At 42.9% G+C, this 14989-nt stretch overlaps 1 protein-coding gene across 2 annotated transcripts in view; it reads right to left on the bottom strand.

Annotated features, from left to right (window-relative positions):
* Positions 1-4897: 4897 nt before the first annotated feature.
* The window catches only part of C2CD3 (C2 domain containing 3 centriole elongation regulator), an 83213-nt gene continuing 73121 nt past the window's right edge, over positions 4898-14989 (bottom strand). For both annotated transcript variants that reach the window (XM_075919584.1, XM_075919583.1), the window contains exon 33: positions 4898-6052. In XM_075919584.1, the coding sequence (XP_075775699.1) occupies positions 5909-6052 (144 nt within the window). In that variant the 3' untranslated portion in view covers positions 4898-5908. The remainder of the gene's footprint in view (positions 6053-14989) is intronic.

Consider the following 14989-nt stretch of genomic DNA (forward strand, 5'->3'; position numbering starts at 1 on the left):
GGTTGCCCACAACAGCTAAGACTGGACTCAGTGGCTCTGTCCAGTCCTAAGTCCCCCTGTAAAGCAGCACAGAAGAGTCTCCGGTGGCGATACATGTGCCGTGTGGCTTTCAGCTTTGCAAACTTTGGTGGGCTTGGGGGTCACATGAACCCAGGTGAACGTAACTCTCTAGTGACTACAGCTGGCTTGGAGTCCGAGTTGGAGCTTTGATGTTGCATCTCTCCCTCTGCAGCTTGAAACCAGAGTGGCCTGATGGGGTTGGGTTTGCGTCTAGTGATATGAACATAGATGCATGGCAAGGGAGCATGGAATTCAGCCAGGACTCCCCCAGCAACTGCTCTAGCTATTTGCAAAGGCTGTTTCCGTGAACTGAAAAGAAGCCCAGCGATGACGTACTGTAGAAATGGACTGAGTGACCCTTAACACACAGGGGCGGGGTGGGGGGCTGCAAAAGGGCTGAGTATCACGGTCAGCAGGGCCATATGTGACATTTACACCAGTCACCTGCTCTCCAGTCATCTGCTTCCAGCTGCCACTGCAGGTACCTAGGAACATAAATACATCAGACTGCATCCCAGGGGTCCCTCGGCATCCACGTACGGCAAATGCCCAGATGCCCTCTGCCCTAGTTTCCACACCACAAAGCACTGTGCGCTGTTATTATCCAGTGCTTGCACTGTGGAATGAACCAATGCACATGTGGCTCCTGCCATGGCATGTGAACACACAGTGGACAGGGAAAAGGGGGTTGAGAAGGTGGGCTTGCAACTAAAACTTACAGCCTAGAAGGCAGACACAGAAAGGCCATTTTTCTATTTAGAATGCTGTGTCCTGGGGCCAGGACAGTTCTTCTATGTTTGTACAGCCCCTAGCACTCTCTGGGCACTATTGACACCAAATGCTAAAGTAACAACAGAAGATTTACGGGGAATTCTAAGGGTGGAAATAACAGGGAGTTTGATTTCTCCCTCTTTCCTGAAATGGTACTAAATTCGCAACCTCATGGTTAATGGAATCAGAATTGCGTAACTGAGTCCATGCCCATATACTGCCATTGAGCTTCTCCTTTACTACAAGTGATAGGGAATAATGCTTGAGAAGAAAGGATGGGGTCCCACCCCTCCTGTCCCTGGGACATGCCAATATGCCATGGTGTGAAGCTTACGGACAACGATGACACTTGTGGGGGAAGGCTGAGTTCTTAGGATGTTAACAGCTGACCAGGATGTTGCACACCTGTTGGCTCCTTTCATCCAAGAAGTGGAGGGATGGAGCTAGGAGCCAAACTCCTGTCCAAACAGAAATGATGGACCACTTTGCCCTGCAATGGGGAATGGGAGAGCAGAAGGAATGGATGGCAAGGCCAGCCTGTCAGTGGGCCAGGGCAGCAAAAGGGCACCAGCAGGCTGGTGCCTGTTGTGACGCAGACCTGCAGCACAGAGCCCAAGTATCCAAGTCTAGCCGCCTGTCCCAGTCCTCGGCTAACCCTGCCGTTTATTTAGGGGAGGCTGCTCTGGGAGCAATTTCCCACAGCCATGTGCAGATTTCAGCTGCTGGGTTCATTCCAGGGGAAGAATCGCTAGCTAGGATGCAATGTTCTCGCCAACCCTATGAGAGGCCAGCTGTGCCAATGAGAAGGGGGAGGGAGAATGAAGTGAGAAGAAACTGATTTCCAGCCCCAGATGTGTATTCTCCCCAGGGAAGAAATGGTCCAGGAGAATCTGCCCACTAGGGGCTCCGTGGGTTGGAAGAACAGAGTGGGGGCTGGGCTCTGGTTCGTTGCTCCAGTGGGGAGCCCCTAATTGCTTCTGTGGGCACCGTGCTGGGCTGTGAATGGTCCCCGCTGCTCAGTCTCTGATCAAGTGCGGAGGATGGCAGGAGACGAGAACCTTCTTCTGTCTCTGACCTGCCCAGAGTGACTTGTTGCTGGTAGGGGTTAGGCCAGGAAAATGGAGAGAGAGGGTGAGAGCAAGAGTCCAGGTGGGGAAGCCGGTCATGTCACCAGCCCCAAGCTTACATTCAGGTCCAGGGCCAAGGAGGACTCTACTGACAACTCACTGCCACATGATGCCTCAGCAATGAGGTTGTGTTAACTACTGAGTCCGTACAAGGGCTAGCGCTGCCTGGAGAATCAACATGGATGCCAGAGAGATGCCACACAAGTGAAACTGTAAACACCTGCCACTCACATGCAGATGCATTAGGGAGAAGAGCTGTCATGGTTAAAGATTCAACCCCCTGTTCTGCACCCTAGAAAAGAACCCAGCAGGGGAAAAAAACCTGCTCGTGTGTATCTGGTGGGAAATAGAATTTCTGGCTCTCTTTATGTGCCTCAAAGGGCATTAAGCCATTTATCTCCTTTGCAGCTCACATTTAATAGGGGCCAGTCTGCTTTTTGTAGAGCAGAGAGCCTGGCACACATTTATGCCTGACACTGTCATCTCAGCCGGATGAGCTCACACAGAGCTTTTCCTGAGAAATGCCGACACGCTTCAGCCCTCGGCCCAACAGCCAGGCATGCGCTGTTGGTCAACAATCACATGCTGCCTCCTTTGCTCTGCTGTGGGTGTCCGTGAGTTTAGCTCAGACCAGTCACAGGAACTGCTTGCTCTCCAGCCTTCCAGCTGATGATACAAAGAGGGATGTGGCTACAGCAACACAACCTTCCTTGCAGCCAAGGCCAGCCTTCCTCTGGTGTGGTGCTCCTGTTCCAACTGGCATTTAGCCTCTCAGGCTTTACTCGGCCAACATCAGCCCAGCCAGCAGCTATTGAGTTGCTAGGATCAGGACATTTAGTTCCAGGTAAGGAATTTCACTTGGTTACAGAACTCCAAGATGCTCCACCTTGATCATTCACCTGTGTCTACATTGCACCGAGGACATCCATAAATGTAAACACAATTGCACAAAGTATGTTGTGTGAATGGGATTCAGTGACTCAGCTCACAGTGCACAATGTAGCCCAGGTTTTCCTGCTGCCATCCAGTGTTACAGGAGCTGGGCGTAAGCTGTTGCATGGCTAAGGCTGGAGGAGGCTCACTGGAGGAAGGTGTTGTGTGTATCAGATATTCACACAACTGTAGTCACACTCGACCTCCTAAACATTCATGGTAGTTGATAATCTGAGGGATGAGGTGTGGAACATGCCTTCACAAGTCTTAGAAGAGCAATGCTCGGATGAGGAATCTACAGAACTTGAATCACCCATAAAGGAAATCAACCTTCTGCAGGTGACATTTAACTCAGAAAATGAACATGCATCCATCCACACTGCTTTGGATTGTTATCCAGCAAACCCTGTCATCAGCATGGACACAAGTTCCCTGGAATGGTGGTGGAAGCATGAAGAGACATAATCTTTTACACATCTTGCATGTAAATATTTGTCTTAGTGGACAAGAAGTAGGGCTGAGTGGACTTGTAGGCTCTAAAGTTTAACTTTTTTTTTTTTAAATGTAGGGGTTTTTTTTAAGTACATAATTCTACATTTGTAAGTTCAGCTTTCATGATAACGAGATCACAATGCAGTACTTATATTAGGCGACTTGGAAAATACTATTTTTGATTTTTGCAGTGCAAATATTTGTAATAAAAATAAAGTCAGCACTGTACACTTTGTATTTTGTGTTGACACAGCCAAAATACTTTTGTTTCACCGCAATTCATTTTAAAAAATTGCTTGACAACCTTAGTTGTGAGGCAGACTTATGTCCACTAGGAACTCCAAGGGCCCCCAAATTGCATCTTACATTAACTTTAGAATACTAGGGATCTAAAATTAGATTTTAAATCAGTCATCATTGCTTGTTTCCAACCTAATCAGTTCCCCAGGGCTAAACATTTTCAGAGAAAGGCTCCCACAAATGGATAACTTTTAGGAAATTCTCTCCCAGCAATGTTACTAAGACTCTGGATTTAGGAAACTAACTCTCATTGATTTCAATGCCCACGGGATTTAGGTACCTTAGAGGTTCTGAACAAAGACACAATCTTGCACCACTGAAGTCAACAGGAGTTTTATCTCTGAGTCCACTGGGAGCAGGATTAAGCTCTAACTTTTTATCATGTTGTGATGGATTGAAAGAGTGCTGGTCTTTTCTGAACATCCCAGCATTTGGTGACTAAAGGGTTAAACTCAGGTAGCTAGGGGGTACTGGTAGGGAGAGAGCCAATGGCAGGTGTTGACATTTGAATACTAAGATATACCCCTGCTGTTTTTCTTTGTGAGAGTTTTAAGCCAGTAGTTGGGGGAACAAGTGGAATTAAAACCAGGCAGAACTACCATGCCTACAAAGAATACTGGGCATGGGAATGGAATGGACCTTGAAGCATGAAGGCGTGAGTAGATAGGAATGTCTATTTAGACATGATCAGGTTATTTTGTTCTGTTTGGTTAAACTCCCTTGTGCTGAGTCCATGTCCCCCCTCCCTACACTGTAATTAAGATGAATCCCAGAGATACAATTCTGTGTTTTAATATGTTCTTTCCTCAGTTGCTTTATAACACCTAGCAACCTAATATGCTTTACTAAGTGTATCTTTTTGTTTTGTTATAAAATCACCATCTTTAAGGCAATGATTTAATTTTTGTGTCCTGAATGGTAACAGGAGGGCTGTGTGTGCACGCCTAAGACTGAGATCAGCTATCAAAGACTGCAGTTTGTTTTCTCTTTTTATTCAAGCTCTCGTGTTAGGGATTTTCACTTGGTGGTGGCAGCCTCTCCCCCAAAGCCAGGGAATCTGTGACTTTGGAGAGCTTTTAAGCAGAATCCTATAGAGGCAAGGTATTTTAAAGGTCTCTTGCGGGCCCCGACCTTCTGCACTCAGAGTGCCAGAACGGTAACAGCCTTGAAACATGTAAACAATAATAATTCTAAAACAACACCTTAAACAGCAGGAAGGCACAAAAGTACAAATTTTATTTTAAAAAAACCACTGTTTAAATAAGATATTTAAAAAAATAAGTTAGCATGGTTTGTGTTTAAGGTTAGCTATCTGGAGACACCTGAAACTTGTGATTTTTAAAAATTGGAAATTACTACATAAATTAATAAAAATAATTTATATGCACACAATTCCAAACTTGCTAGCAAAACAGTTTTGTATAAAATATTTTACAGTAGCTGTACATTTTACTTACGATCTATCCAACCCATATAAAAAATAAGCATTACTTCAGCATTCAAGGCAACAGATTTGTCTTACAAATAAAAATATTTCTAAAAAAGCTATTAACATACAAAACAGTGATTTTAGCTTCCCAAATCCAGGTTGTCTGCCTTTGCACATTTGCTTGGAGACTGTAATTGTGTATCTTGTTGCAGAGGATTCTAAAACACTTTCTCTCATGGAGAAAAGTGAACTGATAATTCATTTTTCTTAAAACTGAAACAGCTTTTACCTCTCCCCACCTCCATGAAGAAAAAGTAGTTTGTCCAAACAACTGAATGTTCCCTTACCTAGCAGGCAAAAAAGGATCATTAGAATTTCCCATAAATTGAGCTTTGGAAATTTCATCTTCCCTGAGATATTCTGAGATCAGATGACATCGTTCAAGTTACTAAAGTCAGCTCTTTTCTTGAGTAATCTGATCTTAAAAAGATACACAGCACCCTCAACTTCCAAAAGATCCATGGGAATAGAGGGTATGCTGTATCTTCTTTTTTTTGATGTGGGTACTTAACTCCCACTTAAATGAGGGTCAATTACACGTTAAATCAATCTTATTTCTTTCTCTTTCAGGAGAATGGTCCTGTGCTGACATGGTCATGAAAGGTAGGATACCATTTTTCTTTTAAAGTCAGGAGGGCTAATCTCCTGTAGAAAGTGCCAGAGTTTCCCCAAACGTTGAGCATGAGCACTACTGAAGAAAGCACATCCTCTCTACATAGCAGCTCGGATACTTCTGCTATTCTTTTTTGGTCAGCTGTGCAGAAAATATCCTGGCAATTCTTTTTGTCTCTTCTTCTGGCAGATCAGCTGACGTCAGGTTTGGTTTCTGACGGTTCTGTCTTCTGTATGAAATTCTCTCTGCAGCAGCACCATTTCCTGTCTAAGGAAGAGACAATGACGCAATACTAGACATCACTTAGAAATTATACAGCAGTGCTATATTGATCATGAGGAAGAACAGCAGTGTCTCTGGCATGTGCATGGCTGATACTTGGAAATCCAAAGAGATTCCCTTTTCCACTCTTCTTGCTTCCGGGAAGAATATAACCTACTGGATGTTCTGTATTTTTCATTGATCTTATTCTCCAAGAGATTTTTCTCGCATTCCACGCACCAAATAGGCATAATGTCTTAGAAGGGCTCATAGGAGCCCCAAGTTATCTATCTTCATGTAGCTTCTACAAAAGCTTTTACTGCCTCCTTTCCCCAGCTCCCACAAAAATCATTCATTTTAAAGGGACACTGCCAAGTTAAAAACATAAATGTTTCCACACCTTTGTAACTGACACCTTCGATTATAAAATCTGAAAGAATTTTAAAATGCTAGTCACATTTTCTATATTGTTGCTGCTTGCTTGCTTTCTGCACTTCTCCATGTTGTATGGTTTAGTCAATTTCAACTTATGGTTCTCATGTATTAATGTGGTGCTCAGTACCTAGGATAGAAACACTCTCAGAGGAGTGGAAAAGGGAATGTATTTTTTTAAAAATGCTACAGACATTGGGATTAAAAAGAAATGAAAACACGTCTATGGTTTCTCAACAGGGGACCAAATGTGAAGTGTCAATGCCCCCTCCCCAGTGGCTTGAGTTATTCGATTTTTTAGGAAGATGACTTTGCTCTACTGTGTGTTAGTATCGCATCCAGGTAGTGATGGAAGACTCTTTATAAGTAGGGCCCTTCCAAATTCACAGTCCATTTTGGCTAATTTCATGGTCACAGAATTTTAAAAATCGTAAATTTCATGATTTCAGCCATTTAAATCTGATATTTCAGCATTGTAATTATAGGGATCCTGATCCAAAACGTAGTTGTGGGGGAGAGGGTCACAAAGTTATTGTAGTGGGGTTGTGGCACTGCTACCCTTCCTTCTGCACAGCTCCAGGCTGCAGTACTGCCTTCAGAGCTGGGCAACTGGAGAGCAGCAGCTGCTGGCTATGAGTCCACTCTGAAGGCAGAGACGCTGCCAGAAGCAGCACAGAAGGAAGGATGGTGAGGTACGGTGTTGCCACCTTTACTTCTGCACAGTTGCCTGAAGACCTGGGCCCTCAGTCAGCAGCCACCACTCTCCAGCTCCCTGGTTCTGAAGGCAGCAGTGCAGAAGTAAGGTGGTGAGATATGGTATTGCAACCCTTATTTCTGCACTGCTGCTTTCAGAGCTGGGCACCTGGCCAACAGCTACTGCTCTCTGGCTGCCCAACTCTGAAAGCAGCACAGAAGTAGAGGTGACTATATTGTGACCCCCTTAAATAACCTTGCAAACCCACTGCAACTCCCTTTTGGGTCAGGACCCCCAGTTTAAGAAACTGCATTCAAGGGGCTCCCCCGTGAAATCTGGTATAGGATAAAAGCACACAAAAGACCAGTTCTGCAGTATTTCCATCTAGAGAATATTTCAGATAGTCAAAGTCTAAAGCTACATATAAGCCAGAGCTGCAAAATTCAGATATGGATTTTAACTCTCAGAAGTTAGTGGATGGCACACCTGTGGGTTCCGGTCTCTCTCTATGCAAAACACTCTGCTACCGAAGTCAGCCGAGAGCTGCCAGATGGCCCAGTCTCTAAAAACTAGCATTCTAACCCCTACATACACCCGTTCTACTTCTGCAGTCAGACTCTTCCACACTGAAACTAACTAGTGACAGAGCCCCTGGAATGCAGATTCATTCAGATTGTTTTAAAAAGCAGCATATTTTAAAACACAGGCCTAATATTGACCACTCTGGGCCCTTCCTCCTTCACTCAGCCCCACTACACATACACCGACAGGCTGAACACAAGCAGGGGACTTAGGAAAACACATTCTCTCCCCAATAAGTTTCAAACTAGGCAAATTCTGGCAACCAAGGAGATCTTAAAAGACACAAGTTTGTCTACTATTGAACTTTAAGAACTGGACAATGTTGTAGGAGTGCATAGCTTGGCATAAGCTGCACTTCTGCTGACACCAGCTGGAGATAGACTTATAAAGCACAGACCAGTCTGACCTTTCAACCACAAAGCTGGGCTGTTTCTCTTCAGCAAGGTCTCGCAGATAGTCACAAGCACATGCCTCTTGAAATATCAAGGTATCCTGAAGTACTCAGCTCTTCTCAAAGGCAGAGAATATCAGGAACTTTATCTGCCCACTGCCCTCCTCGAGATGTATCACTTTGTGGTGGAAATTGTTCATTTAAGAACAGGCAGGTCACTGGCTTATCTTATTTGGTTCCTTGCACTTCAGACACAGTGGACAACAGCCCTTCTTCCTACACCATTTCCCATGGATTATATCTCTGCCTTGAGCAGGATGTCAGCCTCCTGTTCTTAGGAGTTGCTACACTTCTGCCCAGCCCCACTGTGCCCATTAAATGCTGCTGAAGCTGTTAAGGTTAGTTTGTATTTCATCTCCAGATAAGACCAAGATGTGTTATAATCACACTGAAAGATGAGGACCAACATTTCAGAAATAGTGACTTCATTTGCAGAAGGCCTGTGTATCCAAAAGCTCCCAGTGATCCAATTTGGGGCAGCAATCCAGATTGCACTGATAAAAACACAGCCTGGTACCATGGCGTAACCTTTCCAGTGGTAGGTGTGGAATCACACATTTTCGGCACACATAGTTGTGTAGTTAAAAAAGCTGTTATGTGAACACAATGTAACTGCTTTCATTGCAACCAGTTAACAAAAGAACAGCCATGCTGGGTCAGACCAAAGGTCCATCTAGCTCCGTATCCTGTCTGCCGACAGTGGTTGGTGCCAAAACCTTCAGAGGGAATGAACAGAACTGTGCAACTGAGTGATCCATCCCCTGTTGTCAAGTCCCAGCACATAAAGACTGAAGGTTTGGAGACACCTGGAGCATGGGGTTGTGTCCCTGACCATCTTAGCCATTGATGGACCAATCCTCCATGCACTTATTTAGTTCTTTTTGGACAGTTATATTTTTGGCTTTCATAATATCCCTTAGCAACAAGCTCCAAAGGCTGATTGTGCATTGTATGAAGTAGTACTTCCTAAGGTTTCTTTTAAACCTGCTGCCTATTAATTTCATTGGGTGACCCCTTGTTCTTGTGTTATATCAAGAACAATGTCAAAACACAATTACAACATGATTGCAATTAGAGATCAGAAATGTACCATATTATACTAGGACTCTGTTTCAATCACTATGTCATGGAGGACATGGCAATTGAGAAAATGCCCCCAAACTGTGATCTTTTAAATACTTTTTTAAAAAGGAAAATGTCTATAAATTCTATAAGACAAAATACCTAGTCAATTTCAAAGACAGAATGAATTTTGCCAGTAAATTTGGCCAGTTGTGACTGTTCCCTGTAAAATTAATTCCATGCAAACTCAGTGTAATTCAATACTTTGTCATTTAGTTATTAACTTTCTAAAAAGAACTGTGATTGATACAGGGTCCTAGTTATAACATGCAGCGTCTCAACTGTACTGCACCAAATCAGAAAGTTTACTTTGAAGGGGAACCAAATGGTGCCAGGCAATAATGCTACAGCCCTGCAAAAACTTCTAATGGTGTCCTCTTTAAACACTAGCCAATAGCCCGTCATAAGACGGGATTTTCGGGTTTCTTCTCCACGTCTCTCTCTCTCCTCCTCCTCCTGCCTTCCCCACACTCTCTCCTCCGCCTCCTACCTCTCTCTTTCTCTTCTCCTTCCCCTCCTGACTCTCACTCTCTCTTTCTCTTATCCCCCCTCCTGCCTCTCACTTGGGGGAGCGCGGAGCCCAAACGGTCGCTTGCGCCACTTGCTCCTCTGCGGCGACCCAGCTGAGCAGCGCAGAAGTCAGCTGAGCGCCACGGCAGGAGGCAAAGGGGGGCAGGGCGGTGACGTACAAGGCCAGGCCCCACCCCCTTCCTTTCCCGCCGTGGCGCTCGGCTGACTTCTGTGCCGCTCAGCCAGGCCGCCACGGGGGAACAAGTGGCGCAAGCAACTGTTTGGGTGCTGCATGGGGACCACGGCGCCCAAACGGCCGCTTGCTCCCCTTGGCGGCTCGGCTGAGTGGCGCAGAAATCAGCTGAGCGCCACAGCAGGAGGCAAAGGACATGACTCAGGCAGCAGCGCCGCCTAGAGGGACCAGCCAGCATTTCAGCGATACAGAGTCACAGACTGGGCTACTATATATATATGATACTGAAAAACAAAAATGGAAAGTGACTAGGATTTCCTAAGCCTAAACAGATGTTGGAAGAAATTGATTGCAGGGTTGGCAACAACAGAAATTAGAAACGAGTAGAGTAATATGCTTGCAACCCATATACAGCTTCCTGTCTGCCCTACGACCCTCTCAAGGTTGTCTAAAGCCCAAATCAGCAACTTATTCTCTTCTCTTTCCTCCCCCTCCCAAGTGTCTGTGAAACAGCTGAAACATGAATACTGGCTGGAGAAACAGTAACCAGCCTGAACTGGCTCTGCGCTAACTCATTTGACCTATGCACACAATTAGTAAGCAAGTCATCTTGAAAATGTAAAATGGGAAGCACAAGTGACGCTGATAAATAGCTTTCCCTCTTTCACGGCACAAAAAATTGGATTTGGATTCCAGATTAATTTCTTATCATAAATATAATGTATTTGAAAAGTGTTAAGTATATTTCTCAAAAATAGCTTGTCAGAATGCACCCTATACACCCTAGTTAAATTAGCCTGATCAGCTCTTACACAGGTCCTTCAGCTATTATTAAAGACCCACAGTAATTTGGGATACTAACCCTACTTTTCTGGCCAAATTCCAACTTGGACAACTATGTTTTGCTTCCCTAAATTTCTTTGTTAGTTTCAAGTGGAGGCAGTATTGTTTACTTCTTGTTCTCAACTATAATATTACTGTGAGCTGCTTGACAAATGTCCTGTTTCTACTCTAGAGGTACCTGAATGCCAGGGGTAAGTTTAATGATCTTTTATGTATAGTTTGAAAATGAGGAGTCCTGTGGCACCTTAAAGATTAACAAATTTATTTGGGCATAAGCTTTTGTGGGCTAGAATCTACTTCTCACTTTGTTGCGTATGATGAAGTAGGTTTTAGCCCACAAAAGTTTATTCCCAAATAATTTGTTAATCTTTATGGTGCCGCAGGACTCTTCATTGCTTTTGCTGAATCAGACTAACACAACTGCCTCTCTGAAGCATCTATCTAGTTTGTACATCACTTTATGAGGTGATTATGGAACCTTCAGAACAAATGGAACACAATGTAAGATAGAAGCAGGTTTATATTGTAATAATGGCAATAGGTTTCTAGTGAGTTCTCAAGCCCAGGCTATGATTCCACATTACTGAATATTCTGGCATTGTAGGAAATACAAAAACAACTGAGTTTTGAGTAGTGGCTTCATGAGAACATTTCTCTTGACACTTTCTTAAATCTTATGCTATTTGTGGCCTATATCTCCTATAATTTATATTTAGGAAGTGTCAGGATGATGATAATCACGTTTGATACTCTACCATTCCATTTCTTATAATGACTTTGACACAAATCCTTTATCGGTGTGGTATGCACAAAATTTCTATTTGTAATACACTTATCTTTCTACTTTGGTATCTTCCTTTGCTTAAAATGCTACAAATTCTCAGACCCAGCACTTCTGCTGCCTGAGGTATTCATGCTATTAATTCCAAAGCCGCAAAAAGGCTAGTAATTACTTGACCAGATTAAGAGGGGGTATGCTTAGAGTTAACAAAATCATGAATAGTCCAGAGAAGGTAGAGTGGGAGCATCTGTCTCAGAGCAAAAGAAATAAACACATTAAATGAAACTGAATGGTGGCAAATTCAGAACTGATTTTTCAAACCATGTGTGATTAGACTGTGGAACTCACTGCCACTAGATACTGGAGCCAAGAATACAGATTCAAATAAGACCTGGAAATGTATATGGGTAACAAAAATATGCAGATTAGAATAGTTAGTGCTAACAAAAATTTGGAAGGGATTTCAAACCTCATGTATCAGTCTAATTAGGAAACAGATTGAGACCCTCATAAGGGACATGTTATCCTACATTTGCCAAATATAGGGTTTCTGGAGCCTTTTTTGAAGTATCTGGTGTTGGCCACCATTGGAGACAAGACATTGGACTAGATGAACCACGGGTCTGATGCCATGAAGTGAACCAGAGTCATAGAGTTTAACATCCAAATGGACCACCAGATCATCTAGTCTGACATCCTGCATATCACAGGCCACTGAACACCAACTCGCATCCAGACACCAAATCCAAGTATTGCTTCCCTCAGGAGCCTAAACTATTGTGTGCCATAGGCAGGGAACAGAAAGGATCTAGGGGTTTCAATACCCAAGGTCCCTGCAATAGCAGGGAACTGATTAAATGAGATCTACCCAGATGTTCCCAACAAGTGACTTATGCCCCAGGTTTCAGAGAAAAGCCAAAAAAATCTATGTTCCTTTCATGCAACCTGGGATCTGCCTTTTTAAGAAGCCTTAGCATCACCATTTAATGTAAACATTTCTCCTTCTGAACAAAGACCTCCTCTCACTGTGCTGGAGTGTGAGAAGTCAGGCAAGCTCCCTGCAAAACTCAGTTAATGCAGCACTTTATCAACAGAGGCCAACATAGGAGTCCATTCTGCTCCCAGAGCTGAGCTTGCCTCTTTGCATCTACAACATTCCCAGGGAGCCATCAAGCCCATCCCAGTATCAAATGCTATTAAAACAGCATTACTGTATAAAAACCAAAGCTTTTCAGGTTAGTTCTGCCTCCAAATGATAACTCCTATCCATATCTACTATTACACTAAATGGCAAGCCCTTCGGAAATATGTTCCTCTATTCAGCTTTAGAACTAGCTCTGTTGCTGAAAGAGAACATCAGGTGTGTAGATTCTGTCATAAAAAAATATTGAGACTGGCTAGAGAATTCCATCTGCTTTGTGCTAAAGGATTTTTAGCTTTCTGATGTGTCTACCATTTTTGTGAGCATATTAAAACTGACACAGGTCATTTTAGTAATCTCAAACATATGAACTCATATCTTGTGCTTATGCAACAAATACAGCCAGCTCCCTTTGAAGCCAACAGGAATTTTGCCATTGACTTTAGTGGGAGCAGAATCTCACCCTAAGGCAGAATAGTACATCTTGGTTAACGTTATAAATGCACAAGAAGATAGGATTATCTTGAAACCAGTTATCTGGAATGTCTCATTGCTATTATGCAACGGACTCTATAACTTGGCATGATAGAAGATTATCACTATGAAATCACTAGCTGTGCCCAAAGTTCTAAAGTCGTTTGATTATTATAGCTTTTATGATAATGGCAGTTGTTACAATTACGGAGGGACTTTGATTATAACTCTGTTTGCACATACTCTTAACATTCTGAAAAACTTTCCTTTGGGTCTGAAGTTTCCCATTTTAGATCTTAATCCTGATGTAATTGTTTAAAATTCTTTGTTATTAAAGAGTACAGAGAAAATTATTAGAAGACTTTTTTTGGTTTAAAGGTAAACCAAAGACCACCAAAAAACACCTAACTCTTCAAATAGCCTTAAAAGTCACCTGCAAAAGGGAAAATAAATTGGATGGTGACCTTTTTTCTTCGTGATGTATAGAAGCTTTAATTCAAATTTGTGGGTTTTAAAAAAAAGTCTTTCCTGATTTAGTGTGATCTACCCTGTTTTTCCTGGAAGACGCTATGGGGAGTTAGAAAACTAGTAGAAAAGCATGATAAAGACAATGTTAATCCTGCACAATTTGAGAAAGAAGGAAAGTTACTCTTATTCAGACTATATGGGTTGAACCTCTCTAGTCTGGCACACTCAGGACCTGATTGGTGCCAAACCAGAGAATTTTGCTAACGACGGGAGGTAAATATTGTCTAGCAGCATTACCAACAATTCCACTGGTTGCTGAGCTCTTAGAAGACATTTAGACATTAAGCTCATGATACTATATAATTCTGTTAGTCTCTAAGGTGTCATAGGTCTACTCATTGTATTTAGAGGTAAATTACAGCTAAACAGCAGCACAGAACACTGACAGCCAGGACTGTGTATGTAAACAAACTTTATGGGACCACAAGAAACTTGGCCAAACCCATAAATGGACATGCATCTAACTAAAATCATGCCAGGCCAAGGATTTTGCTGAACCAGAGAGTGCTGGATTAGAGAGGTTCAACCTGTATTAATATTCAACTCAAATGCTTGACAAACAGTTGGGAGGAACTCTCTCTGTTGTAATCAGCCTAGACACTCTACATTGCAGTCTCTCAATATTACATATGCCTAACTGAACACTGATAAATTCATAACTGGAAGCCAGATATTATGCGTGTGTGTTTAGACTTTATGAAATACTTGTAGGCTGTTTCATGTAGTAATCTCATTTATGAAGTCTGTACCCCATGTTATAAGGTAATATTTAATATATGCTCGGTAACTATAAAAGTATTTGCACTGAAACTGTAAGTTTACACTTGATCCTTGATTGGTGAAATCTAAGTATTCAACACACAAACAGTTTGGGATTTGAGCCCTGGTATGTAAGAGTCTGCCCTGAGATACTCTCGTTTGTGAGCCACTTCAGGAATCCTGTCACATGCATCCATCATGTAATAGTCAGGTTCACAAGATCTGTGTGCTGAAGTAAAAGGCATGTCACAAACAGGCCTTTCAACTGACATGCTATCACCTAGGAGAGGTAGCTGCCTCAGCAGAGAAACACAGTGCAAGATGCCACAGGTCACACAAGACTCCTAACCTTTGTCACATTTAAGACAAGTCATTGATAGACTAAAATTGCCCAAGTGAGCACAGAGCTTAAGAACGACAGAAATTATATGTA

This window comes from Pelodiscus sinensis, chromosome 1, assembly GCF_049634645.1.
Source record: "Pelodiscus sinensis isolate JC-2024 chromosome 1, ASM4963464v1, whole genome shotgun sequence".
Taxonomy (NCBI): Eukaryota; Metazoa; Chordata; order Testudines; family Trionychidae; genus Pelodiscus; species Pelodiscus sinensis.